Genomic DNA, 27,270 nt, shown 5'->3' with positions numbered 1-27,270 from the left:
TAATCTTGGATATAAGTCCTTGCTTTTCTTGACATTGAATACTTCTTGCCAGCTCTTTCTTACCTGCAAGGTTTCTTTCAAGAAATTAGCTGACACTCTTATGAGAACTCCTTTGTAGGTGACTGTCTCCTTTTCTCTTCCTGCTTTTAAGATTCTCTCTTTATCTTTAATCTTGGTTAATTTAATTATGATCTGTCTTAGTGTGTTTCTCCTTGGATCCAACTTCTTTGGGACTCTCTGAGTTTCCTGGACTTGCATGTCTAGTTGTGTCACCCAACTGGGGAAGTTCTCCTTCATTATTTGTTCAGATAAGTTTTCAAGTTCTTGCTCTTTCTCTTCTCCTTCTGGCACCCCTATAACTTGGATATTGGAATGTTTAAAGTTGTCCTGGAAGTTCCAAGCCTCTCTTTATTTTTCTTTTTTGAATTCTTATTTTTTCATTTTGTTCCAGCTGAATGTTTACTTCTTTTTGTTCCAAATCTTTGATTTGAGTCCCAGTTTCCTTCCCTTCACTGTTGGTTCCCTGTATATTTGTCTTTATTTCACTTCATATAGCCTTCATTTCTTCCTTTATTTTGTGGCTGTATTCAATCATTTCTGTGAGCATCTAGATTACCAGTGTTTTAAATTCTGCATCTGATAGGTTGGCTATCTCCTTGACACTTAATTACTTTTCTGGAGTTTTGATATGTTCTTTCATTTGGACCACATTTCTTTGGCTTGGTGCACCTGTTAAGTTGTTAGGGCCAGAGCCCTAGGTATTCGCCAGGGCAGGGCAAACCACTTCACTTGTTGTGAACTGTCTGTGGGGGAGGGGTCAGAGAGGGAACCATGCTGTTCGCTAGGCTCTCGCCCCCTCTTAGTCACTTCTCTCTTCCCACACGCAGATTGTGCCCTTTCAGGTGCTGATTCGCGGGTGGGTGGGCTTGTGGACATTCTAGGATCCCATTGGGTCCCTGTGAGACTGGGAGTCTCTCCCACCACGGCAGCCCTTAAGGGTTTTTACTGCTAGAGCTTTTGAGGCTTTATTTCCTCGTGATGGAACCCTGGTCTGTCTCGCTCCCCAGTTGTTCCTCCAAGCTTATCCTCACACAAATGTGGGATACCCCAGTCTGCCAGCCGCAGCCTTGCTACGTGGCCTCTTTGCCCCAGCTGCTCATCTCCACCGCTCCTACCAGTCTGGATGAATGTTTCTTGAACTCCTTGGTTGTCGGACTTCATATACTTCGATTTTCTGGCAGTTGTGGTAGTTTTTGTTTTTAAATTGGTTGTTATCCTTCTTTTGGTTGTGTGAGAAAGCAATGTGTATCTACCTAGGCCTCCACCTTAGATGTACCTGTTAGTACATGACATCTAAACTCTTTTTTTAAAGATCCCATTTATTTATTTTTAGAGGGGAAGGGAAGAAGAAAGAATGGGAGAGAAACATCAATGTGTGGTTACCTCTCATGTGCCCCCTACTGGGGACCTGGCCCAAAACCAGGCATGTGCCCTGACTGGGACTTGAACTGGTGACCTTTTGGTTCACAGGTTGGCATTCAATCCACTGAGCCACACAGGCCAGGGCCATCTAACCCCCTTTATCTCCCAACTACCTGCTTCTATACCCCTCCTCTCACAGTGTCCCTGTTGTCAGCATCCAGAAGCAGCGTGGCCCATCCTTATCTTCATTGCACCACAGCAGAGCTGTCTTTGATACGCTGCAATTATAGAAAATTTGGAGCCACTTCCTGAACAGGCAGACACACAGTGTTACGGAATGTGACAGTGCTCCATTTCAATAGTCACTATAGGAAAATTGTTTCATTGAGTGGTAGTGAAGAAGCAGGTGAAACGAAAGCCTCCTCCATAGTGTTAGTTGTCCTCTTACACAACATCAACCCTTTTTTGCACAGAACCGCATGTGCATCCATCAGGAAACCTGACTCTTTGCCTCTATTCCAGTCTCTGGATTCATTTCAGAGAAGTCAATGAAGAGAATATGATGCTATCAGTGAAGCCTGTGTCTTTGTTAACCTGGGATGCTCTGGCTACTGATTATCACTGTAACTGTGCATACTGGGCTTCAGCCACTTCTTTAAAAGACCAACAATTTGTGTTGAAGGAAACAAGTTTTTATTAACAGCGCTCCAACCTTGGGGTGCTGAGAGCACTCCTGCTCTGAGCCCTTCTCTCCCAAGAGACCCAGAACTCCTCTTGCTCCCCAAAAGACCACAAGCCAAAACCATGCCCAGAATTTCCCATTTCTTTATCTGTCCATAAGCTGGTCATGCAAACAGATCTCCATCGTCTCTGGAATGTGCACCTGTGGGTTTCAGCGTCGCCATCCTCTCGCAGCAGCTCTCTCCTTCAGGAGCTGGGATGCACTGCTCTCAGCCTCCACGTAGCGTCCACCAACCGTGTGCCATGCTACACTGGATCCTAGTGTCCCAGAGGCTGGAGCCCAGGGAGCACGTGTCCCCGCGGAGGACCCTGCCTCCAGGAGTGGGCTCCCATCTACGTGATACCTAAGCCCCTGGTGGCCTCTGTACCAAGAGAGTGACTTCTCTGTACCAACCACCCGTACCAGGAGGTGGAGCAAAAGAGTGAGAGTATCTCCACCTTTTCCTTTTAAAAGGCCCTCCTGAAGTCCCACATACCCAGGAAGCCAGTGGGAGTGCCCAGGCTTTTCCATGGTGAGTCAGTGCCCCCCTTTTAAAAGTGACTCCCCCAGAGGGTCTCTGATCCTCTTTTAGCCGCCATCTTTATTTAGTCAGGACGAAAGTTTCCCAGCCACACACAGGCACACATGTTTCTGTTAGTCAGGGTTGGGCACCTGGCCCCGCCCCTGCAGGTCATGCAGGTGTTCTGTATGAGCTTCACCCCTACCCCTCACCAGCACTGCCAACCACCACACCCCACTCCCCACCCCACCCCAAGCACACGTTCTCACGGTCACATTTGCAGTTTGTCCTGGGCAGCAGCCTCCTTCCTCAGCCCCTCCCCTCAGGAAGGCACGGGCTTTGTTAATCTGCCTCTGTTAAGCAACGTGCCCCAAATACTGTGCCTTCTGCTCCTATGGCACCCTTCCTTCCTCCCTGCCTTTGTGCTTTTGGGGGTTCCCCGGTTTTTTCAGGGTCTCCCCTTGCTCTGGCCTACCCCATTACATTACCTTTGATGCTCAAGGTAGAAATGAGATACTCCTATCCTCTGTTGAATCTCCTGTGAGACTTTTCTAATATAATAGATAGCAAACAGAGAGGCCTGGATAGTATACGCCCAAGGCACTCTCCAGCAGCTCATTTTCCCAAGAGAACTGAATCTAACACCACTTAGAGGCACACCCCAGAAACATGCAATGTGGAGTCAAGTAATTTCTAGTAAAAAGAAATAGAAGTTACTTGATGAAAGTAAGATAAAATCTTCTGAGAAGATGAAAATGAATGAGACTCCCCCAAAAGACAAACATGTCCATCGAAATAAGATAGCCACATCAGGAAACTACACACTTGCCAAAAAGACAAACCACATCCTGCTGGATGGCTGCGGCGGCTCTGCCAGTGCCTGACCCTGTTCCGGCCCCCTCACCAAGCCCACCCTCCGGATGGTCTGGGCAGGAGCAGCTCAGCGGGACTGAGTGGGCAGTGCTGAAGACAGAGAAACTGGCTCATACAGGTGCAGGAATGTGAACCCCCCAAACTATGGACCTCTGGGCTCTGGACCCTCCCTTTTGTCATCAAGGCCTCCTCTTGTGACAAGTCTTAGTCCACTCAGGCTGCTATAGCAACATAGCACGGACTGGGGAGTTTATAAACAACAGAAGTTTTTCTCTCAGCTCTGGAGGTTAGAAGTCCAAGGCTGATGTCAACATGGTCGGGTTCCGGTGAGAGCTCACTTCTGGGGTGCAGACTGCCCACTTTTCTCTGTGTCCTCACCCCAGGGAAGGGGAAAGCTAGCTCTCTGGGGCCCCTTTTATTCCTGCTCTAATCCCATTCATGAAGGCTCTGCTCTCATGATCTAATCACCTCCCAAAGGTCCCATCTCCTAAATACAGCACTTCCTCAAATAACATTGTTGCAAGCAACATTTTTCCTTATAACATTGACCCAAAAAAAGCTTCCCATCTGGAGTCACCATCTGTGTGGTGTTTGAATGAATGATCTCCTCATGTCTTTGGGTGTTTTCTCTGGGACTCTGGTTTCCTCTCACATCCCAAAGCTGTGCACATGAGGTGAACTGGCCTGTCTACACTGACCCATCTGAGTCAGTGTGGGTGAGGGTGTGCGTGGCCCTGGTTCAGAAGGGCATCCTGCCCAGGCTTGGTACCACTGTGTGGCTTTCTGGGTTGCCAGGACAGGTTCTGAGCACCCTTGACCCTGAACTGGAATAAGCCAGTTGGAGAATAATGATTTATTCGTCTTTCTTAAATATATATGTATAGCTTACATTTATTTCAATGTTTACTATTAGCAGGGTTTTGGGCCTTTCTTTAGAAGTTTGGGGATGTTTTGGGGACTATCAATATGCCCTAGGAATTTAACTCTTGGTTATATCGATAAGCTTGTGGTAAACTTGGTTTCATTATATGTCCTTTCACTTAAAGTCTCCACTTCCAAGAACCTATTGACGACATGAAGACTTGCTGTATTGTTACCTTGGGCATTAAGTTTTTGACGTGACTTTGGAGGGACACAGAGATGCAGACCACAGCTTTCTCCATATACATGTAAAGTGATACCGAGGCAGGATTCTTTGCATGGAGCACATTTCCAAGTGCATACAGCTTTGCCTCGAGTCCGCACTCTACACCCATGAGCTGACTTTTGCTAAACCTTCCCCAGTAAACCTCACTGTGTTACACATCTTACTCCATGGGTTTGCCGCATAATATGACAGTTATGTAACAAAACTCAAGAGGAACTAAGTGTCCTTACTTTATGGTAGTTTCCATTCCGAATAAAGTCAGGCATCAGGAAGCAGAATGGTGGGAAAAGGAAAAGCCATGGCCTTTGGGGTGAGACAGGTCTGGGGCTGAGTCCTGGGAAAAGGACGGTGCATCCTCAGGCCAGTCATACATCTTCTCACAGGTGAACTGGAGGCGATGATGCCTACTGGTAGGTGTTCAGGAGTTTTGACAAAACCTAGTAAAAGTTAATTTCCTTTCTGCTTCCTCTTATTTAGCCTTTACCCTTCAGTCACCTTCTTTCCAGACTTACCAGGCTTCATTTCACCTGAGCTTCAGCTACTGACCACAGAAGTCATCTTCATAGGATGAACATTTATCACTGTGGAGCTAAAGAGAAAAAAATGCCTCATATTTTGAAGGTAATTCATAAAACTATTTCTCAAAATGCACTAACTAGGACAGCAATATTTATTGAAAGGTGGTTAAAGGACCCAAGGTAACACTCTGAACATAACCACAGGCATTCTGTGAGTTCTGACCCTATTGAAACAGAGTTAGATGTATGGCAACCGTCAAGCAGGCCGTTGCTCCTCTGAGCATCTGCAGAAACAGTGTTCTGCCCTGTGAGAAGGATGAAAATGAGTAGGAGTCAGTCTTCATTTTCCTACCTAATGAATAGCATGGTTTGAGAACTTAAGGAAAATGACAGGTGTGAAACATTTTATAACAATCTAAATGAATAGGAGAAGTGATAGTCATGAATGTTTTAGTCACAAATGACACACCCAATTGGCTTAAACAAACAAACCAAAGGGGAGGAGCCTTGTTGACTGAAGCAATATCAGTACAGGAATGTTCAGCTTCAGAACTGGCTGGATGGAAATGCTCAGGCGATGTCAGAATCTGTTTCTGAGTTTGTGTGTGTGAACTCCCTTCCAGCATTTTTCCTACACTGACTTCTTTTTCAGACAGGTCCTCCTTTGTCCTAATTAGAGCCTTACATTTATGTCCTCACACCTGAGCAGCTGTGATGGAAAGAGAGCTTCTCTTTCCTGTTACTTATAACAAAAGTCATAGATTACATCTCACTAGTCTAGTATGGCTCATCTGCCCATCCATGATTCATCCAATCACTGAAGCCCAGTGAATAGAATGCTGTGATTGGTGGCTCATAATCCCTTACCTGAAATTGGAGTGCTAGGGTCAGTCTCATCTAATAGCACAAATATAGGCAGGATGGTGGTTCCTGAAGCATGGGAATTGTATGCTGGACAGGCAAAAACACTGTAGAGTGTGAGAGTATTAGTTAAGATTACATTAGAATGTGAGTGCCAGAATAACCCCAGATCATAGTGGTTTAAACAAAAAGAGGTTTCTTGCTCTCACACATTCAGGCAGCCCAATAGTAGTCTGAACTGTTAAGGCACTCCAGAATATAAGAGATCCAGGCTCAATTGTTTGTTGCTGTCCACTGTGTGGTTTCCATTCTATGCTAAAGATCACCTCATAGTTCAATATGGATGTTGCCGTTCCAGCTGTCACATCCTTCTTCTGCCCAGCCTAGAGAAGAACGTGTATGAGAAATGGAGGTCCTTCTTACCTTTAAAAATAACTTCCATTTACATCCCATTGAGTGGAACATAATTGTTAGCCATATTTAGCTACAAAGGAAGCTCAAAAATATGATCTTTGTTCTGAATAACCATTCACCAAACCAAAAAAAAAATGGGGTTTAATATCACTATCGAAGATGAGGAGGAGGAATACTTGGGGAAAACCAAAAGTCTTTACCACACAATTTAAATAAACTTTTGTAATACAAGTTATTAAGTGCTAGTAAGACAATATAAGAAGATAGTGTGTTTGACTCTATATACCTGGAATACTAAGCAGCTAAAATTGGTCTCCTGATAACACTGCTAACTTAGGTGATTAATGATCCAAAAGAACACTTAATAATGATAAGGGTAAAATTGTGGTAGCCCTATGCTTTAGGCTCATAACTTGAATATCTTTAGGATACTGCAAAATAATGACAAAGGTCAAACTGAGGTAGCCAGATACTTCAAGCAAACCACTTACATAGATTAGGCGTTCACCAAAGGTACAGTTTTCAGAAAAAATAGTGAGATAATTTTTTAGACATTGAGAGCGTATCTTTTCTGATCTTCAAATCATGGCAACTTTGAGAATAAAATTAAGTAAATGGTCTTCCTGGTTTATTAGTATGGAATCAAAGCCAAAACAACAAAGTATTTAAGAATAAAATGAAGAGCTCTGTTTCAAAGATTCTCACCATTATGGATCCGGCTCCGTTTCCAGACTCACCTCCCAGAGATGCCCTGCAGAACCACACCTTCATTCTGCACTGCTCCACCTTTTCAGCCGGAGCTTTGGGTGATTCTGGATGCTCCAGGTGAAACTCCCTGAAAACACTTCTACATACTGAAATCCCACCCTTCTTTTTACAGCCGCATAATAATTAGAGGAGAACAGACGAGCACAGCAGGAGAGAGAGAAATAATAACTAAAATAAAGCTTCCCTCTCAAAATAAGAATGCACTCCAAATGCCACAATAATCAAAAAAAACCTAATCAAGCCAAAATGTAAATGCAATCAATTTCTGTAATTATTTGGAAACACCAAAATAAGGTACAAGATGCTCATGAAAATAAATGGAAAAAGCTTTATCCTATAAAGGACAACTATAATTATAAAATTATGTTGTAGATTTATAACACAGTTCTCTCAGAAACTGATATAACAAGCAGACAAGATTGTCTTCACTTATTGTTCAAAGACATTCTATCAAAGACATGAATAATCAATATCAAATTGATCTATCAAATATGTTAAACTTCTTAAATACATATTGGAATACACAAACACACACAGAGCCAATGAGGAATATATACTTTTTGGATACACCTACAATATCTATAAAAATAACCATTTCAGTCCCTTAGAATAATTTCAATAAATGCCATAAACTAGTACATAATTCAGACTATTTGCCACAATGATATTTCAATAAAATTAGAAAATAATGCCACAAATATAGCTATTTAGTCATTTCAAATATTTGGGGACCAAATAACATATGACTAAACAACCCATAGGATTAAAAATAAATCCTAAAGGAAATTAAGTTCTATGTAGTACTGAATACAAATCAAACATACTTCATGTAAAAATTCGTTTGACATAGCTAATACAGTACCTAGGGAAAAATTATTGTTTTACATGCACTCATTAGGAATTAAGAAAGATTAAAAATAAGCATCTTTGTTATTCTTTTTCTTTTTTTTATTTTATTTTTTTTTTTTCAAATTTTTTATTTAATTATTTTTCAAGTACAGTTTTCTGTCTATTTGTTATTCTTTTTCTTATCTCTTTGAATGTACTTTGTTAATCATTTTCAAAGTATCTGTGGCCTTATACAGTGGAAATGATAGTTAGTCCAAAGCCTGGGGGTAGATGGCAGCCAAGTACTTACAGTTAAAAATCAGACTGTTTAAATTTCTGTTTGTGATAGTCTATGATTTACTAGTAGTTTTATCTTTTCAATTCTTTACACGCTAAAAGAGCTAGAAGCAATAAACTATAAAGAGGAGGTTGAGTACAAGCCTCCTCAAATGCAGTGACAAGGATTTTTAAGACATGCTATCAAGACCACAATCTCTGGGAAGTAAATGTGCATTGGACAAATCAATTAACCTTTAATTGAGTTCAGAGTAGGATGTTTTCTTTGGAAGAGTTGACTCCTCCCAACAGATGAAATGCCCTAATTTCTTCTCAGAGAATAAATTGAGCTATTTCCCAAGAAATAAAATGACCCAGAGTTACCAATTTATAAAAGCCTAATTTTTTCATTCAGAAATACTTTAGTCTCCAACCTTTCAGCCAAAAGCTTAAGATGCAGTCAAAGGCGGAAAGAATTAAGACACCTGTTTTGACACCTATGATTTGTGATAGATAGGAGTAAGCAGGAAAATGAGAATGAATAGAGAGAAAAGCAAAAGCCAAGAGAGGGAGGGTTGGGATAAAAGGCTAAGAGCTGTTTTGCCTTGGGTGCCAGTATTACAGTTCGAGATCATTATAATCAGTCCAAAGTTCATCGGGCCCAAGATCCTCACCCCACTGTCTGAACAGAGATGAAATACCATTTTCTATCACACCTGTTCTCTGTACTCCCCCAACCACTAAAAGAAGTGTAGTAAAATCAACCTAAAAATCGCGTTTGTTCAGGAAATGCATAAAAGGGAGAAGAATATAGGAAGTGGCAACGCTGTCTTTCCTGGAGCACCATGGGCTGCCTGCCCAGGTCAGTAATTTATTATGCCATAGGGATAGATCTAGATACAGCCAGTGGAATCCTCGTCTTTCAAGTTACACATACACTTTCCTGGGTCTCAGCTCGGAAATGTGTGTTTGTGAGCCTGCGTTTCCTCAGCTCTCCGGTCTCGCACCGCGGAGCGATGGCAGCTTCAGAACCAAGGACAGCACCGGCGCCACACCTCTCCCACCCTTAACATCATTCTCATAGCAAACCTGTGATGCAGCTTTTTTACTGTCCCCAGCTTATAGTCGAGAAAGAAATTCAGAAGGAGATCAAGTGGCTTACCCAAGGCCACGCGAATAGTAAATATCAGAGCCAGAATTGGACTCTCAACTCGACATTTATTGCTTTTATTCAATTTTGATATCTCTAATTGCGCAGCTGTTTGCCAAAATTCTTGTTTCTCTGAGTCATTTTTCTGTGGTAAAGCACTATTTTCTAATAACACTATCAGAATGACTTGCATTTCACCATATGGACACTGTTGGTTGAAATGTAATTAATCTTGAAGCACCGAGCCCCCATGAAGCCAGGTAACAGGTGGAGTCCCCAGCAGGGAGTCATATTTTGAGACTAAGGCAGGCTCCCCATTGAAGCACTGCCGTCCATCTTACCCCGTGAACTACTGCCAGCAGCCAGGAGGGGTCCAGGAGGCCAGCGATAGTCGTGGAATACTATCATACAAGGACTTTGCTAGGCATTTTGGCAATATCTTGAAATTTAGTATTTAGTTTTTAAAACATAAAGTTTATTGCAATTTTTCCATTGTACATACTTACTAGCAAGAAAAATAAAGCCAAAAGGAAAAACTCCCTTATTTTCCAGTTCCCAAAGATAACCACTCCATTTGTGAGTATTTGACCACAGTCTTTTCTTTATAAAGCTAACTGCGGTGAGTGTGGGAGCAAGTGGGCCACGATCCTGAGGCACTCCCCACCCCACCCCTGCTTCAAAGTTGCTAAGCATTGGTCAGCTTTGTTGGGGCTCCAAGTATTCTTACTGGAAGAAAAGATATCATCAGGTTTTTTAAATTAAGGCTTTCAAATTTTATCAGGTGAAGACTTTAATAAAATTGTGGATATTTTCAAGTCGAGCTTCATTTTATACCATAAATGTTTGTAGTTGATCTAATGAGCCCATAGAAAGAATCTCAACTCTGAGGACTTCAGATACCCACTTGCTGTCTACTTAAGCCACACGGGGTGGTACCAGGTGATTTCTCTTTCCTCTTCAAGTATAAAATAAAGGTGTGTCACTATGTGTTTTCCTTCCTCAGGCCTATTCAGAACAGTGAAAGAATTGCACACAGGCTTGAGGGAAATTTGGGGCTGGGGGGTGTGACAGAAAGTGAACACTAGATTGCGATGATAGCTCACAAATTTAAATCACAAACTTACTAAACAGCCTTGACTTGTACCCAAATAAAAGTGTAAAAAGAAAGAAAAATGCATCCTTATACTTTATCTATTAGAAGAAAGCAACATCAGGCAACCACTATAATACTGCATGTAACTAATTAAACAGTATAATTGAGTACATATTTAAATTCTCTTTTCCTGGGTTATATAGTACTGTAGAAGGAGCAACAATTCAAATCTTACTTCTGGCCTTTCAAAATCTCCTTTAACATGTATATCATGAAGAGTAGCATATCTTCATGAACAGGAAGGGTAAACTTATGTTTTTAATTTGGATAATATTTCCAGCATTCCATTTGACCACAGATGTCTCTCTGTAACTATAGTACATGGTGCAACATATTCCCACTAACCCAGACATCCCTTGTTTGGGAAGTCAGGGAACTGGAAAGTAAGCAAATCCAGTGTGGTAGTTCAGCAACTTGGCCTCTTAGACCAGGCATGAACTCCTTGTAATAAGCTCTATTAACTTGGACAAGTTACTTAACATGTCTGGGCCTTTATGTAACCTATAAATTTGGATTTAAACTTTTTCAGAGATTTCATGAGGATTAACTGGGTTTGACATCAGTAACATAGAAGGAAAAAAATGTTACTAAAACTACCATAGCAATTATGTCTCTCAGAAAGCAGCTATCATAATTCATTTTAGTAAAACTAAATCCATTCTCTACTTACAGGTACTGTTGGGAAAGAGGAAAAAAGTTGGAAAGCTTTGGCCAGTGATGTTGAGGTTGCAATGTGAAACAGGTAAATGGCCTTTTATTTTTACTAAAGACTCAGATATAGAAACTATTAAAAGTTTCATTAGCTGGGGTGGAGGGACTAAAGCACTAAAGTTTAAAACAAGGATGTTTAATATTCTCTTCTAATTTGTTTGTGTTACGGCATGTAACCAAGTTTTTCATTCCCAGGCCTCCCCCAAAGCCTGCTATACAAACAAAAGCCCTGTGTGAGTAGTTGGAGAGAAAATCAAGGCAAAGAAGTTGAATCCCACCTGTGGGTTTGAGTGGAGGAAAGCAGCTGTAGGGACACACAGGATCAAAGTCTTAGGAGGAAGATGAACTTGGGCTAGTTCTTATCAAACACTTGCCTCCAGGATTTCACAGAAGTCTTTGGAAGCCCACTGAATTTCTTTTATAGGATGTGGGATAGATGACTTGGATCAATTCTATTTAGACCCCAAACTAAAAGAATTGGGTCATAGATGGAATCATAAACTATTAGTACAGTAGCTGATAACACACACTATATGTATACATTTGAGCCTAATTATTTGTGGATTCTATATTTGTGAAATTACCTACTCACTAAAATTTATCTGTAGCCCCCAATAATATGTATGGCATTTTTGCAGATATCACAGAGCAGCGAAAAACTTGAGTCACCCAATATATATGTTCCCAGCTGAGGCTGACCATGGCAATGCTCTGCCTTCTTGTTTCAGCTCTTATAGTATGTGTCTCTTGCAGTTTATTGGGGGCTACATTGTTCACCTTCTTGTGCTTTTGGGGGCAGGGTGTGATATTGCTGTTTAAAATGGCCCCCGGAGCATGGTGCTGAACTGTTGTCAAGTGTACTTAGGTGAAGAAGGCATGACCCAGAAAATACACGTGTCAGATAAGCTTTCCTCAGGTATGAGTTACAGCGCTCTTGCCCATAATTTCAGTGTTAATAAGGCAACAATAGATATTAACTAAGGGGTCTTTAAGCAGAAACACTCATTAAGGGACTGCAGTACAATTCTGACACTGACCACCCCGGGTTAGTGTCAGACTCCAAAGGTGAAAGGCTCAGTTCCCGGCAACACAACCCTTACCTCAGACGTCACAGCCCCAAGTTTGGGAGACTCCAGGCCATCCACATTTCTGACCTACTAGCTACAAATTTGGAGGTTCCGATGACCCTCAGGTTCAATACTTCACTAGAATGACTTAGAGAACTCAGGAAAGCACTAAGATATGACCGGAGTTTTATTATAAAGAGATATACAGGGCAGGCCCTGGCTGGTGTAGTAGCTCAGTGGATTGAGCGCAGGCCTGCGAACCAGACGATCGCAGTTCGATTCCCAGTCAGGGCACATGCCTGGGTTGCAGGCTAGTTCTCGGCAGGGGCCAGTTCCCAGCCAGGGATGCACAGGAAGCAACCATACATTGATGTTTCTCTTCCTCTCTCCTTCCCTTCCCCTCTAAAGATAAATGAATAAAATATTTTTTAAAAAAGAGAGAGATATACAGGGCAAATCTGGGTATGTGTATATGGGAGGGAGAAGAGGAAGCCTAACTAGAGTGGGGTAACAGAGTCTAGGACAATTAAAGATAAATTGAGGAATATGCTGAAAAGGAGCAAATGGAAGGGGGTGGTAGATGAAGGGGCAAGAAAGAAGCCAGTAAAAGATGTTTCAGTAGGGCTATTACACATGTGGATGAGCCCACCTGTGTATTGATGAAAATGATACAGTAAAGAGGGGCAAATTCAAGTTTCAGGAGGATGTACAATTGCACCACGGATGTTTTTTAATATGTGTGAGTGTATCAGATCTGAAGGGGACAATAGAGGAGTTGACTTCAGAGAAATTGGAAATGTTCATCCATTCTAACAGTAGAAAAAAAATGTATGGGTCTAGAAGGAAGTAGATTGATTGACAAACTTGAGGGGGAAATGATGTGAAATTTCTCTTTGTTGCTACCACTTTCTTAGTGTAAAAGTGAAATCATGAACTAAGAGCTGAGGGAGGAGGCATGATCATCTGTGTGGAAGAACGGCGGAGTGAACTGCCTTGGGAAATGCAGGATTGCTTTAATAGTACTGAGAGACCACGTGGAGGCTGACGTCACGCATTTCAAGCGGCACCAGTTTGATAGCCGCACTGTAGTTTTCCTTAACCACTTGTAGTTCTGAGGTACAGATATTGAGCTGGTGGGAACACTGAAGGTAATATTTGCCAGGTGAATATGAGGGAGGAAATTGGGTTAGGGAGTTTCTGGCTGTGTGTATGAAGGGTTCCGAAATCCAAGTTGTGTAAGGATGAAAGTGAGGACGTGAAGACGATGGACAAGGAAAAGTTAGGATCAATGCACCAGAGTTCCTAGTGGAAGGGAGAAAAGTTGACCTAAAAGTAGTAGGGAGAGGAAACTGAAAGTATAGGAGATAGTCAGAGTGGGATAGTAATTAGTAATGTCTAGGGTATGCTCATAGTAAGGAGTGGTGGCTGAAGTGGGCGTGGAAACAAAATCATAATGAAGTGGTCAGGGACTGAGAGGGCTGGGTACTGGGAAAATTACCTATGCACCCATGGAAATCACCAAGAATAACTTCAAAAAACACAGGTGGACACCATGACTGTAAGCCAGGTGCCATATTTGACATCACTGGAGGACAGTGAAGAAGTAACTGCAATAAGGAAAGAGAGCAAGTAGTTCATAGGAGTTTGCTTTTGCTTTGTTTTGTTTAGGGAGCCAGGACTAACGATGATTCTGGAAGCAGCTACAGAACCCCTGTTGCCTCCTGGCCTAAAGTATTTCGGTATGGGGGGAAATAACAATCACCACTTACCTTCAGTATCCTCTCCTGAAAATACTGGGTGGGCCAAAAAGTTCATTTGGTTTTTCTATACAGTGGCTCTAGTAACAGTTGTCTTTAACTTCATTTGAAACAATTTTGTTAGATTGGATTGTGACAGTTGCTGTACTAGCGTGCATTAAAAACAAAACTTATGGGGAGAAAATACGAACAACTGTAATTAAACAATAAAATAAATTAAAAAACAACAAAACTTAACAACTGGTGAATTTTTGTGTAGCTACTTTATTTTTTGTTTGTTTCTCTTCTTCTCTTTCTCCCTCCCTTCCCCTCTCTAAAAAAAAAAAAAATCCTTTTTTTTAAAAAAGGACCATTTCATATGTATGGTTCTACAACTTGCCTTTTTTTTCCACGTAACACTGTTAGTTCATTCATTACCCAAATATTTACTGAGATCTTAGTACCCCTTCCATTATATGGATGAAAATATCATTTGTTATATTTATTTCCAGTTTTTCACTATTACAAATGAAGTTAGTGAACATTCTTGTACATGTACTTATATTTGCACTTTTGTTTGAAATAGTTTCCTTAAAAAGAAATTGCTCAGTTAAAGATGCATGCATTTGAAATTTCCGTGGATAATGCCAAATTGTCCTTCAGGAAGGCTGTTGCATCAGCACACATTCCCACAGCCTCCACTGGGTAATCATTTGGAATCTCATTCCAATAAGCGAAAGGTGCAGGTTCGATTCCCCCATAAGGGCACATATAAAGAATCAACCAATGAATGCATAAGTAAATGAAACAATCGATTGATCTTTCTCTTTCCCTCTCCCTTCTTCTTTTTTTCAAATAGATATTTTATTTTATTTTTTAAATATATTTTATTGACTATGCCATTACAGTTGCCCTATTCCCCCCTCTTCATTCCCCTCCACCCTGCACACCCCTCTCCCACCATTCCCCCCATTTGTTTATGTCCATGTGTCACAAGTTCTTTAGATTCTATATTTCCCATAGTATTCTTGCCCTCCCCCTATTTTCTACCTACCATCTACACTACTTATTCTCTGTACCTTCTCCCTCTTCTCCTCCCCCGACTCCCCTGTTGCTAACCCTCCATGTGTTCTTCATTTCTATGGTTCCACTCCTGATCTAGCTGTCCTCTTGGTTTGCTTTTGCTTTAGGTGTGGTTGTTAGTAACTGTTGAGTTTGCTGTCCTTTCACTGTTCATATTTTTTCTCTTCTTTTTCTTAGATAAGTCCCTTTAACATTTCATATAATAAGGGCTTGGTGATGATGAACTCCTTGAATTTGACCTTATCTGAGAAGAACTTACCTGTCCTTCCATTCTAAATGAAAGTTTTGCTGGATAAAGCAATCTTGGCTGTAGGTCTTTGGATTTCATGACTTGGAATACTTCTTTCCAGCCCCTTCTTGCCTGGAAGGTCTCTTTTGAGAAATCTGCTGACAGTCTGATGGGAACTTCTTTGTAGGTGACTGTCCCCTTATCTCTCGCTGCTTCTAGAATCCTCTGCTTCATTTTAATCTTGGCTAATGTAATTATGTGTCTTGCTGTGCTCTTTCTTGGGTCCAACTCCTTTGGGACTCTCTGAGCTTCCTGGATTTCCTGGAAGTCTATTTCCTTTGCCAGATTAGGGAAGCTCTCCTTTATTATGTGTTAAAATCAGTTTTTCACTCGTGGCTGTTCCTCTTCCCCTTGTGGTACCCCTATAATTCGGATGTTGGAACATTTAAAGATGTCCTGGAGGTTCCTAAGCCTCTCCTCATTTTTTTGAATTCTTGTTTCTTCATTCTTTTCTGTTTGGTAATTTTTTTCTTCCTTCTGGTCCACTCCCTTGATTTGAGTCTGTTTCCTTTCCATCACTATTGGTTTCCTGTGCATTTCCCTTCATTTCAATTAGTTTAGCCATCATTTGTTCCTCTAATTTGTGACTAAAATCAACCAATTTTGTGAGCATCCTGATCACCAGTGTTTTGAACTATACATCTGAAAAGTTGCCTGTTTCTTGGTCACTTAGGATTATAGGCTCTGGGGCTTTGAGCTGTTCTTGAGTCATAATATTTGGTCTGTTCGCACCTGTTATGTATGAGGGGCAGAGCCTTAGGTGTTCACCAGGGTGGGGCAGCCCAGTCACTGGGTTGTGATGCTGTACATGGGGTGGGGTCAGAGAGGGAAAAAAATGGCACTTTGCTCCGCTCTCTCTGATTTCTGTCCCCTCTGCGGCTTCCCACAAGCAAATTGGGCCCTTCTGGTGCTGGTTCCTGGGTGTGTGGGCTTGTGTACCCTCCAGGACCCTGTGGGTCTCTCCAATGAACTCTCTGTGAGCCTGGGAGCCTCTCCCGGCACTTTGACCTCGAAAGTGTTTTCAATTGGTGCTTTAAGGCTTTAATTTCTGGTGCTGGGGCCCTGGTTTGCATGGTCTGTCTCACTGCTCGCTCCTTTGCCTGGTTTATCTGAGTGTGAATGTGAGACCGTGGTCAGCCAGTTGCCTTGTGCCCTCACTGGGTCCACCCGTTGCCACCCCACACCTGGGATCTGCCAACCACCGCCTGCACGCCTGGGTCAGTCTGGCCACTTTGTCCTGTGTGACCCCACTCCGCCAGCCACTGACTCCACCCCTCTTACCAGTCTGGATCAATGGTTTGTTGTTGTAAGACTTCCATACAGTTCAATTTTCTGTCTGTTTTGGTTGTGTTTTTGTTACTAAAACTTTGTTGTCTTTAAACTTGGTTGTGTGAGGAGGCAGTATTTCCACCTATGCCTCCATCTTGGCTGGAAGTCTGTGAATACTTCTTTCCACCCCCTTCTGTCTGTAAGGTTTCTTTTGAGAAATCAGCTGATAGTCTTATGGGAACTGTCACCTTTTCTCTTGCTGCTTTTGATTCTCTCTTTATCTTTAATTTTGGGTAACTTAATGACAGTGTCATTCTGATATAGGGAATTCTGATATAGGGAAACTAAAATGAAGCTAAACTGATAATGAAACAACACATTCAAGTTCAAGTGGTATTTTAGAATTAAGTAGCCCTTGTCCCTAAAAACTGAACCCTAACTGGTTCAATGAAAAAGTGTTTTAACATCAGTTGACGTGGTATCTATACTTTATAATGAAAAGTACCTGGTTTTGCATCATTTTTGTCATAGAAACATTAAGTTTGCCCACACTTGAAAGAAAATTGCCATTCAAGTTATCACCAAGCAAGTACATGAATAAGAGATAAGATGGGTGAAGATACAAAACCACTCCGAAGATTATAACATAGTAACATAAATTGAAGGTGACAACACTGTGCAACTACTCAGTGAGTTCCACCTAGGAAAGAAGAGGGATAGAAACATCTGATCAAAGACAAAGAGATTTTTAATTTGCATATGCTACTTGTCCTGCCTATTCTGATCAGCTGAATTAAATCTCTAATTTCATTTGACGTGACATTGCTATTTGATTAAATCATGGCCACAACAAGCCAAGACTCAATTTCCTGGCACCCTATGTCAGTCTGAGATTGGAGCCTGGCACTCAGCAGCCCCATCTCCACTCAGCTGACCTGTCAGCTGATAGTGGAAACATGAGTAAGTCCAGCCAAGAGCAGTAGAACCACCCAACTGACTTTGGCGTGTTGTGCAGCATTAACTGCTGAGTGGTCAGGCGAGCCCATTACTTCGATTGTCCTGTCTGCCTCTGGCATAACCTAAATGGGTGAGGGTCAACCATAACAGGGAGTGGAAAATGGACACTAAGACGGATGAGAACTAAAAGTCATGGTATTGTTTTCTCCCAAGTTACAATAATAACAATGTTTTTTGAACTGGACCCAAACCATATAAGCTATAAATTAATCCTATTTACCCCTAAGTTTACAACCTTCAAAGTGCATGAGGTGACTGATAGTCTTCTACAGACTAACGAGTGTCCACATGATGCTTCTACAGATTTGACTTAAAACATTTCAGAATATCCAAGCCAATTATAGCATGTCATTTATGCCTAAAGCATCTTTAGACTTTTGTTAGGCTAGTAAAGCAAAATTAACTAGCATACGTGGAAATGTTTTCTTCAGTTGGCATAGTCATCGCACACAAAAAAGGTCAATGGTACAAATAATTTTAGAAGTCTATTATTACAGGATTCTTAAGAACTGCTACAGAAGGTTTAATGGCCTAATATAGCTGATACATTTTTCTTCCAGTGGAGAATGATCAGTATTATCTTAAGCTATTTGCTGGCTGTACCTCCTCACATTCTAAATCCACTTCTTTCTCAGTATTCTCTTGTGGCTTTTAAACAGTTCTGCTTGCTGGTAGCAGTGACCCAAGTTTTAATGCAAACTCCACCCTCAAAGAACTTTTCAAAAACCTGCTTCTCCAAGTGTGGTCCCTGGACAAGGAGCACCACAGACCCCATCCAGGCCTGCTCAGTCAGAACCTGCTTTTTAAAACAAAACCCCAAGTGATTATTTTCACTTTTTATTTCATTTCAGCTCTTAGCTCTTAGTAACAGCTTCAAGACTATGGCTGTGGGATTCCCTCCTATTTTCAGCACATAGGCAGCCAGTCTTAAAGAGAAAAAAACTGCTTCACACAAAATGATCTCTCCCCACAGTGCACAGAGGCAGGTCCAAGAGGAAAGCCATACAACCTTCTGGAGCCTTAACTCACAACTACAATGAGGCTATGAACCACCCTCTTCCTCCTCTTGTTTTTTTTTTTTTTTTTGAGAGAGGAGGAAAGGAGGAAGAGAAACATTAGTATGTGAGACATATATCACTTGGTAGCATCCCATAAGACCCCAACCATGGACCACAACCCAGGGATGTGCCCTGACCAGGAATCAAACCATTGACCTTTTGGTTCACACGCCAGCACCCAATGCACTGAGCCACACCAGCCAGGGCTCTTCTTCTTGTATGCATCAGACCAATTCCCCTTTCACACAAGGATGTATGGTGATAAATCAATCATAGACCAAATAACATTGTATACATTTATGGGGTGTTTTTCCTTTCTACCAGACAGTACGTGTCTTGAGAATGGGTACTGAATCTCTTAGTCAACTTTTTGTNACATTAGTATGTGAGACATATATCACTTGGTAGCATCCCATAAGACCCCAACCATGGACCACAACCCAGGGATGTGCCCTGACCAGGAATCAAACCATTGACCTTTTGGTTCACACGCCAGCACCCAATGCACTGAGCCACACCAGCCAGGGCTCTTCTTCTTGTATGCATCAGACCAATTCCCCTTTCACACAAGGATGTATGGTGATAAATCAATCATAGACCAAATAACATTGTATACATTTATGGGGTGTTTTTTTTCCTTTCTACCAGACAGTACGTATCTTGAGAATGGGTACTGAATCTCTTAGTCAACTTTAAAAAATCTCCAAAGCCAAAAACTGCCCAGTAAAGGGTGGGATTTCAACAGTGCCTCTCTTTTTAATGAATGAATGAAAAAATAACTTACCTATTGGTTACTGATTAATTCATGAAATTTCAAACACTTGCAAGAATAGCTTACCTACTTCTAAAGTTTGAAAATTATAGTATGTATTTTCACAGCCACGTCAATTTGTTTCTCCTATAGTCTACCTCTATTGGGATGGTTCCAAAGATTTCCGTCCATATGATAGAAAAATAAACAAATATTCATGTAAAGGTTTACATAGTTTTTCATTTCCAATACATAAGCTTCTATTAACATCCTATCTTAATCTTCTTTGAATCCCTAATGATTCTTATAGTTTCTGGTAATTAATATGCACTCAAATATTTGAATAAGTTTTTAAACTACCATATTTGTTAGTATATTACAATTAACAAAAAAAGGAGCTCCAATGCAAAACATTTTAATAGGTTGTCAAATATACAGTATTAGAATTATCTAAATATCACTTATAAAAATTGGTATATCACATTAGATGATTCTATAAAATAAAATCGCACATTGACAATAACCCCTGCAGTCCAAGAATACCCCCATTGATAGTACAAATTACAAACACATTTAAAAAGAGACATCAAACCAAAGTAACTTTGACTAAATACATTCATTCATCAAGTACAATAAACGTAGCATAGTCACTATAACACAATGTCAGGTGCAATTTCACATGCTTCCGTAAGTCTTCCAGTACAGCTCCCATAGTAAAGTGTCTTTGTGCACGCCATTCTCATATGCAGGTGCATCACACATCATACTTGACTATTTCACTTCATAACTAAACTTGTTAATATATAAGTGAACACCAGGCCAAAATTTAACCCCAATGATGAGAAAGTTTAACAATTAAAAAGAATTCTTGAGTATAATTTGTTTAATCATATGAATACTATTTCCTCTTACTAGATGCTATCAAAATAATAATTTAAACATTACTCCCCCAAAATGGAAACTCTAACCTTCTTAAAATATTAACTAGCATTTTAGGTAATGATAAAATCATCCGTAAGTCAAAAATTTCATATCCACTGCTAAATTTAAAATACCAGTGATCTGAAGATTGAGGCCAAAAACATTTGTACTAAATTATAAAATACAATATAAAAATGTGCAGTAATTTGCTTGTGAAAACATAATGGAACATTTTTCACAGTAATGCTATGTTAAAACACTACTCTAAATGGACACTCTAAGTAAACGTACCTTTACCAGCAAGAAAATGGAAAAATTAAGGCCTTTGTATGCTATCTATAATTACTACTTGAACTCAAAGTGAAAGAGGTTACAACACTGCAAAGTATTATTTTCAACCTAACATTGTTATTTGCTTCATTTTAACTCAACAATTGCCTTATTTTTACACAAGCTTGAATGCTAGTTAGTTTTGTCATTACCAAATGAGTATTTCTCTGGACCATCCCTATTTTAATTCAGCCCCAACCCCACCTCATCTAGACAGAATACTGGAAATAGTTATAGCTTTGTCTGATTGCTTCACAACTGTATATTCAGGGGCTTAAAATACTTGGCACATGGTAGAGATCCAGTAAATATTTTTGAATTAACTAAGAAGCCTGGCCTCCACGAGCAACTCTAATTGTTTTCCCAAACCATCAACAGACTAAAATGATAAGAAACGGATGTCTACCCTATGATAACATTGAATGTAATGGAAGGACAACTGTGGCTACGCATTCCACAAACCAAAGTTAAAGGCACTGGATCAGAAAGATTATTCAAACATCGTAAACAATTTGTAAAGCAAATCAAGTTTTAAAGTATCAAATGCTGAACTGCTATGTGAAAATGGTACTACAACGATGACAATGCTTTAAAACAATTTTACAGGACAAAAGTTCTGTAATTTCACAAATAAAATTCTTTCATTGTTTTACCATTTTCTTTCATCCTACATCTTCAACAATATTCCAATTCCTAGAAACAAATGTTTTCAGTTGCATGAAACAGAAAAAATGCAACTAAAATAACTCTGAAAATTCCTTTTTCTTAAGTCATGTTATAAATTTGATAGAGGTTATAAAGATATGAAGAGTATCATCTTGAAAACCATAAAATAGTAAATTATACTCAAAATCAGAAAAAAAGTTCTTATTCAGTTAACACAATCTAAAGCCCCACAACAGCAAATTGTAGTGTAAAAGACATACGTAGTATAAGTACTCTTTCCTGACACATAAAGAATTATGAATACTGACTTGAAACACCATCAGTGCCATGTTAGAGCTATTTAATATACACATTTTCACAACTGGTTCTTGAAAAACTATTTAGATAAAATATTTAGTATTTATCATCAATTTTTACTTGAATCTATGCAACATCCATCCGTATTAAAATATCAATGAATGTAAATACTTTATTATAAAACTATTATACAATTTAAATTTTTACTGGAGAAATGTATTATTCACTGATTTCTTGAAGTTCTTTTTATGAGTGCATTCCATAAGAAATACACTAAAGCCATTATTTGTGTTTCCTAGTGGAAAAAATTTGATAACCTTATTAACCCAAACTATATCCTTATTATGCTTTATTACTTAAACATTTATATGTTTAAATATGCTTGGTGAATAGTGATCATTCTATTCCCACAGTGGTATATTTCAGCATAATGCTACATGACTGGACTACATAGTAAAACAGTCGCATGTAGATTACATAAACAGATACTCTGTTTTATGTAAGTTTACTTATAAAACAACATAAAATGAGCAATGGATAACAGTGATAAAAAATGTAAACAGAATTAAATGTTAATCCCTTCCCTGAAAAACAAGATAAAAAGCGCTTCTTGTTTTATTAAAATAAAACAAAACATGATTTTACAAAACTGTATTTCCAAATATGGATAAAGAAAATATAGAACAGTTGACTCACACTTTGTTGAGCTAAAATGTGCAAAAAAAAAAAAACCCACCCTGATAATACTTAAATGTATTAAATTAATTTCACACAGGCTGATACCATTCCCTACCAAAAAAAAAAAAGCCTCTTGTTTTGTTCAGATTCAAAATTGTGTCAAATTATCCAAACTTAAGATTTACTAAACCGCTTTCCAAATAACAACAACAACAAAAGTCTATTGTAGAAGAAATCAAGTAAAATTAGAAAATTTCTGACTATTAATTATGACTTGAAATTCATCCCCACACAAAAAGCAAAAGCCAATATCCATTTAGGCAGTAGAAAAAAATTAAGTCCCTAGAAAAAACTTACAATGACTCTACATAAAACATTAAAAACAACTGAATTTTGCTATAACAAAATGCATATGAAGTTTAAAGTTATTCAGATTTAACTGATTTATTAAGTATAGAATTCACAGTGCATATGGTACTTCTGTTTGTTCTCAGATATCTGCAGAGTGCCCTAAGAGAGGATTGGGAAGGTAACATAAACATAAATAGTGATACTTTCCTCCACACCAGAAAGAGGTGCTTAAATTTAAAAGTTTAATTTGGAATTCTAGGGGAAGGGTAGGAGGGACTAACAATTCCCAAGTCTAAAACATTTTCTAATAATATGACAGAACTGTTAACAACTTAGATGTGTTATTAGTGAATCAAAATGCAAACAATGAAAGCATAAACATCTAACATATTTGCAAATTTAATTTTAAAGTTTGTATGTTATCAATAATAAATGCTTATTTTAAAAAGATGGTGAACATGAAACACAGATAACACAGAATCTAATTTCCAGAAAAAATAGTATTACCCCTCCCCATGAAACTAAATCAAAATTTCTCTCTTGAATATAAAACTATTTTGAGTAAGAACGAAATAGAAGCATGGATTTAGATATGCACCATTCTCTATTAATTTACATAATATTTTTGATAATATTCAATATTGGATGTTATCTTTCACTGCTTATTAGTATTCTGAAAAACACCATTTTTAGAAACATACATTTATACTACTGGTTAACTAAATGGACACATAAAAATATATAGCTTTTTAAAAAATTCAAGTTATTTAAAGGAGATATAAGACAAACCTTCAACCATCCACATTTTGAAGTTGTAGTAAAAAGAAAAGGTATTATTAAATAGTTTATAACACCTTTCAAAGAGTGGTGAATATATATTCCAATTTGCCCATAAATGAAAGATTTTAAAGGAAAAATATGTTCTTTCCAAGTACTTTCTTTCTTCTTGCCCCGGCAAGAGTAATCATTAGTGCCCTTAATTTCAAGATTTTTGTTGTTGTTGTTGTTGTCCGTTTCAATTATCTTTTTCATGAAATGTAACATGTTGCCAATATGAACATAAATGAAAATTAAAGAGAAAATCTGCTTTTGGAATGTAATAATTCAAAATCACTTCATTAAGAAGCACCATTTGGGATGCTGATCCAAACTTTAATATAAAACCTAAATAGTACTTATTTCTGAAGTAGAATTTTCTCCAGTTTTAATAACTTCATATAGCAATACTAACAACATCAACCTGTACTTTCTAGATTTTTGAAAGTGTTCTCATAATGTAATGAGTTTAGCTATGGCTCATTGTCAAAGTTGGGTGGACAGAGATTCCATGATAAACTGGCTACAGAAAACTAAACTGTTTATGACTGAATAATAGTTTGCATTTTACTTGAGCCAAATGGATGTTTCAACCATGTACCACCACCATATTCCCTGCTTGACTTTCCAAAGTTTCTTTATTCTTCATAGTTTTCTAATGAACAAATAATTAGTTTTCCTGAGTAAGATTATAAAAAAGTTAACCCTTCTACCAAAAGTATAAAGACAAATAAAATGCAGACTCACAATATAAACTTTTTACATAGCATTACAAGTGCAGAGATAGACTGCTGCTCTTCACAATGATTGCCCCACCCCTTAAAAAGACTGTGGAAAAGGATTCATTTGTCTAAAATACTCTGCAGTACAGTAATTAAATGCTTCAGCCCATAAATATATCCCTCGTCCATTGTGTTGCTAGGGAAAACATGAGCAAAATCTATCATCCGCACTTCTACATCTGCAGTCTCTTGGCCACCAGTGGGAAGATGATAGAAAACTTTTTCCAGTTGGGAAAGTACATTTCCATTCAAATGTTCCTGTGACAAGCTTTTCCACCCATTGTCTTGCTCTATATTTTCAACTTTCAATGAAGTCTGACTGTGATGCTTTTTTGAATACATTTTTCTGTGACGAGCATACATCTTAGACAAGCTTTTGCCTACTGAAGCCTCTATTTTTCCATTTGTTGTGGAACTTAACACTCGAAAATTATTATTGAACTCTAGTACATTTGGGTCTGAGAATTGTCCTTTGGACAAAAACTTTTCTGCCAAAGTTCTTTCATTTGATTTTGTAGTAGTTGACTGAGATGAACCTTCATAAACAAACAGTAATGAACTTGCATAAAAGTTAAGCTGCTTCTGGCTTTCAAACCACTGCAGGATACTCTCAACCTTCTGAATACTGGCAGCAACAGCATCTTTTCTTAAGCAGAATCCATTATGAAAAAACCTGGAAACTCCTATAAAAAGGAAAATATAATAATGTTGTAATATATTATCATTATAATCTAAAACAGCTACCACTTGGGAACTAAACTCATCTTAGATGCAATTCTTCAATTTTTTCCCACCATTCCTCGCAATTAACCAAACACGTAGGAATTATAGTCAGACGAAGAAACCTGGACCTCATCTGAATTTCTGGTGAAGATGCTCTTACTAGAAAACATTTAAGTGACACTTAGGCAAAGTGAAATATCACATTTAGAAGTATTTATTACAGATAGACTGCTAGTTTAGTTCTTTCTACATATATTCTTTTAAGTAATGTATTCTAAGATTTGCTTCATTTGCTGTGAGGGAATTTATAGAAAGCTTATTTGTCTGTTAGAGTCACATTTAAGAGCTAATCTAAAACCTGGAGTCAAATCATAAGATTCTGAATGATGCCAACAGCCCATTACCAAAATACCAAACCATAGCTGTACTAACTTTTTTCTGTTCCCAATAATATTTATTAAGTCTGTCTTTCACAAAAGTTAAGCTCACTTTGGGGATTAGCACTATTCCAGTTTTAGTATATTATCCAAAATTGAGACTTTTACATGTTTTAACCTATCATCAGATTATTAGGCCCCTTTAAAAATTATTTATGTTCCCCACTCTGGGACGGAAACCACTAAGCTAGTATATTCATATTAGCTTGGGAAATATTTTAATACAGAATCAGTCTTCATATTATCTTGCTGTTGGCCCAGGCAAATACTAATTAAGATCACACTGTAGGATACCTGTTTTCTACACATAAAATTAAAATTCTTCTTTAAACTCTTTACATATAAAGAGTTTGTATAACTCTTTATATTACAAACTACATATAACCTACTTCTCACCTTAGATACAGCTAAGAATAAAATTCCAATAAAATTATTTCCAGAAATCTAGAGTATCGTTGCTTTTACCTTGTTCATAAACACATTTAGAAGCACATGTCAACAGATTTATTCAGACTACTTTTAATTCTACTTGTTTATTCATAATGCAGTTCTAGAAGCTATAATATATAGCTCAACTATAAAAGGGAAATTTCAATCAAAATAAATCATATGCTACAACATATACTTTGAAGTTTCTTATGTAGCAAGTAGTTTTAATATACCATGATTTATATACTATGACTTTAAAGACAACCCCTAGTTCCAGTGCTTGGACTACATGGTTGTTTCATGGATGCTCATTTTTATTTAAGTATATTAATAAATTAAAAAAGGAAAGAAAATGTAAGAGGACCATTCATGGACCCATGGTTTTGGTGTATTGTGAACTAGGGATTATGATCAGGCCAATTCTGTGAATTCAATCATTATACCAAAAGAGAATTAAAACCAAAATCACTTTAGAACTACTTTTGATAACTCTGCAGTAATAAAAGCACTGAAATGTAATTTTTCAATCCTTACCATCCTTTAGAGTTTCTTTTGTTAAGCTTCTTCCATAGTGCTGGTTTTCTGTCTCATAGCTATCAGAATGAACATGATAAACCTGTCAGAAAAAGTAGTGAATATTCAAAATGAATACTCCTTGACCATGCAGAATTTACCTCAGCAATGGTTAAAGACGGGAAGATCTATTTATATGATTCATTCCAATGGATTCTTAAAAAATCATGTCATCATTTCAATAGATTCTGAAAAGGCATTTAACAAATTTATATCCACCATCCAAGTAAAATTTCCAATAGGAGCTTAGCTATACAGATCAGGAGATAAAAGGAAAAAAAGCTGAGGCTAAAGATATGCCTTTGGGAGTTATTAATGTAAGTGAAACTGAACCAATAAGAATAAAGGAAGAAACAAAAAGGAGGCAGTAAAATGGATCAGAGAGAGATACCTCAACATTTAAAGAATAAACAGATAATAAATGAGCTGGCAAAGAAAACTACAAAGTAGCCTTTGGAAAAAACCAGGAGATGGTACAGTGTCATGGACATCAAGAGGAATGTTTTGAGGAAGACCTAGTTAGCCTTGAAGTTGCTTTTCAAAATGAAGTAAGGTGAGTAATGAAAATGCCATTTGTATTTAGTGACATGAAGATGTCATTAGGGACCTTAGTTAGGAGCTAATCTGGTGGCATG

General features: G+C 38.6%; 1 protein-coding gene across 2 annotated transcripts in view; it reads right to left on the bottom strand.

Moving 5' to 3' along the window:
• Nucleotides 1-20,031: 20,031 nt before the first annotated feature.
• Nucleotides 20,032-27,270, bottom strand: part of IPMK (inositol polyphosphate multikinase) — a 46,515-nt gene continuing 39,276 nt past the window's right edge. For both annotated transcript variants that reach the window (XM_037062759.1, XM_037062760.1), the window contains exons 5-6: nucleotides 26,597-26,678; nucleotides 20,032-25,156 (exon numbers count right to left, since the gene is read on the bottom strand). In XM_037062759.1, the coding sequence (XP_036918654.1) occupies nucleotides 24,534-25,156; nucleotides 26,597-26,678 (705 nt within the window). In that variant the 3' untranslated portion in view covers nucleotides 20,032-24,533. The remainder of the gene's footprint in view (nucleotides 25,157-26,596; nucleotides 26,679-27,270) is intronic.

This window comes from Sturnira hondurensis, unplaced genomic scaffold, assembly GCF_014824575.4.
Source record: "Sturnira hondurensis isolate 20B ecotype Veracruz unplaced genomic scaffold, ASM1482457v3 Scaffold0014302, whole genome shotgun sequence".
NCBI classification, from domain to species: domain Eukaryota; kingdom Metazoa; phylum Chordata; class Mammalia; order Chiroptera; family Phyllostomidae; genus Sturnira; species Sturnira hondurensis.
This window is presented reverse-complemented; position numbering and strand designations above follow the sequence as displayed.